The 1,956-nt window shown below is 39.4% G+C and overlaps 1 protein-coding gene across 1 annotated transcript; it reads left to right on the top strand.

Annotated features, from left to right (window-relative positions):
* LOC107646544 lies at positions 206-1,237 on the top strand. Its single transcript, XM_016350724.1, has 2 exons — positions 206-904; positions 1,049-1,237. Exons 1-2 carry the CDS (start codon positions 206-208, stop codon positions 1,235-1,237), a joined length of 888 nt encoding a protein of 295 aa, XP_016206210.1.

The following is a 1,956-nucleotide window of genomic DNA, read 5'->3' as shown; positions in this document are numbered from 1 at the left end:
TCTCGAAAACACTACAACATATTTCTTTACAAAGAGAGTGCTAACAATCATTACAAAGAATCATCCTTTTAGGAAAAAGAATGGAAGGTATGATATTTGAAGGCATGGGGGAGATGTGGTTCACTTTGATGAGGCCCCGGTTCAACAGGAAACAGCTGCCAATCAAAAACTAGTCGAAAGAGTACTAACAAAAAAATCACTCAACATGACTACAGTGCGAAAAACCATCTTTCAGATGTGGGGAGATTCGCAAGGACTGATGATCACTAGTGCAGGTTCTAAGTCTTTCATTTTGAACTTTAAAAGTCAAGACGAAGCAAGGAGAGCTTATGAAGGCGGACCATGGAGAATAGAAGGCCATATGCTTAGTCTTCAATTGTGGAGCTCAAATCTGTCCATTGATGAGGTAAATTACAATCAGCTTCCTATTTGGATTCAAATACATGGATTACCATATGATAAAATCAATAAAAGTAACGCTGAGAAAATAAGAGCAATATTGGGTAGGGTTATAACTGCAAAAGATCCTTTTGTTGAAGGAAATATGCTTAGACCTTTTTTGAGAGTTAGAGTTGAGATTGATATTCAACTTCCATTAAAAACTGAATTCTGGTTCAAAAAGTTTGATGGAAGTCATGCATGGGCATCGTTAAAATATGAAAAACTGTATGATTACTGCTATAAGTGTGGGATGATTGGTCATGATAAAAGGACCTGTGTTGAGGAGATGGCTATGTCCATAGTTAATCCTAATATGCCCAAATATGGTCCAGAGCTCACTACTCCAGGTCTGAAGTCCATAGATGTTGAAGCAAGAAAGGCTGGGATTAGGAGACAGAAGGAAGATCAAAACAACTGGATGGAGGAGCTATGGGAGGCATGTGAGAGAAGCCAACAGAAAAGGGTATGGCAGAGAAGGCACCATGAGAGAGAAGGAGAGTCTAGTCAAGGGTGGGTAAGGAGCTCTCAGGCTAGTGTCTTAGTAAAATCAGTAGGCAGAGTAGATGGTACATAGGATTTATTGGCAAATAGACAAGTGGCATTGCAGAAAAATCTGGAACAAAATGAAGGGACTAATCTGGATGAGCTGATGGGTGATGAAAATACTGCTGTCTTGAAATTAGGTGATGGGGCTCAGACAGAAAGGAGGATTGAAGAAATCTCCTCTGGTTCAAGGGATAGACCAGGGGATAGATCAAATCTAGGTACAGAGATCGATAGGCCAAATAAATTGTAAAGAAAACCATTGGAGGCATGGAAGGGAACAAACATAAAAGCAAAGAAATGAATGAAGAAGGAGCAGGCTCAATAGGAGGAGAAAATAATGTCTAACCCAACATGGTATTCTGCCAAACTAAAACAGTGGAAAGCCCAATACACCAAGCAACCAAGAAAAAAATGGGTATAATCAGGAGGAAAGAATTAGGCCCAAGTGAGAGTCAAGCTGAAAAAAGAGACTACATGATGATCAAGGAAGGTAAAAAGACCCAAGAAAAAATAGGCCAGACTAAAGATGAGAAAAAAACTAACTATTGGAGAAATGTTAAAGAAGCAGTGGGGTAAAGGGGCCCAAAAAAATAAAGACAACATGGTGTATCAACAAAAAAAAGCAAGGAGTCATAGCATAAAATAAAGTAGGAAGAGGAGAACACGTGGAAAAGAAGAAAATATGCTGGAATCAAATAAACTGTGGAAAATCAGCAAGATTGGCACAAGAAAGACAAGTACACATGTCAGTCAATGGAGATTTATACTTTGTGGAATTGGCTAAGGAGGATGAGGAAGAAAATAGTAACAACAATCAGCCGCTTACCATAGCAAAGGAGAGTGAGATGGAATTAGCAAGATGCATAAGGGATAGCCTGAAGCTTAAAAGAAAAAGGGAGGATGAGGATGCTGCACATGTAATGGAAGTGGAAGAGGGTGAAGAGGGGCTGAATCAAAACATCAAGGCAA

Source organism: Arachis ipaensis, chromosome B06 (assembly GCF_000816755.2).
Source record: "Arachis ipaensis cultivar K30076 chromosome B06, Araip1.1, whole genome shotgun sequence".
NCBI classification, from domain to species: domain Eukaryota; kingdom Viridiplantae; phylum Streptophyta; class Magnoliopsida; order Fabales; family Fabaceae; genus Arachis; species Arachis ipaensis.
Note: the sequence above shows the minus strand (reverse complement) of the source record. Positions and strands in the feature narration are given on the sequence as shown.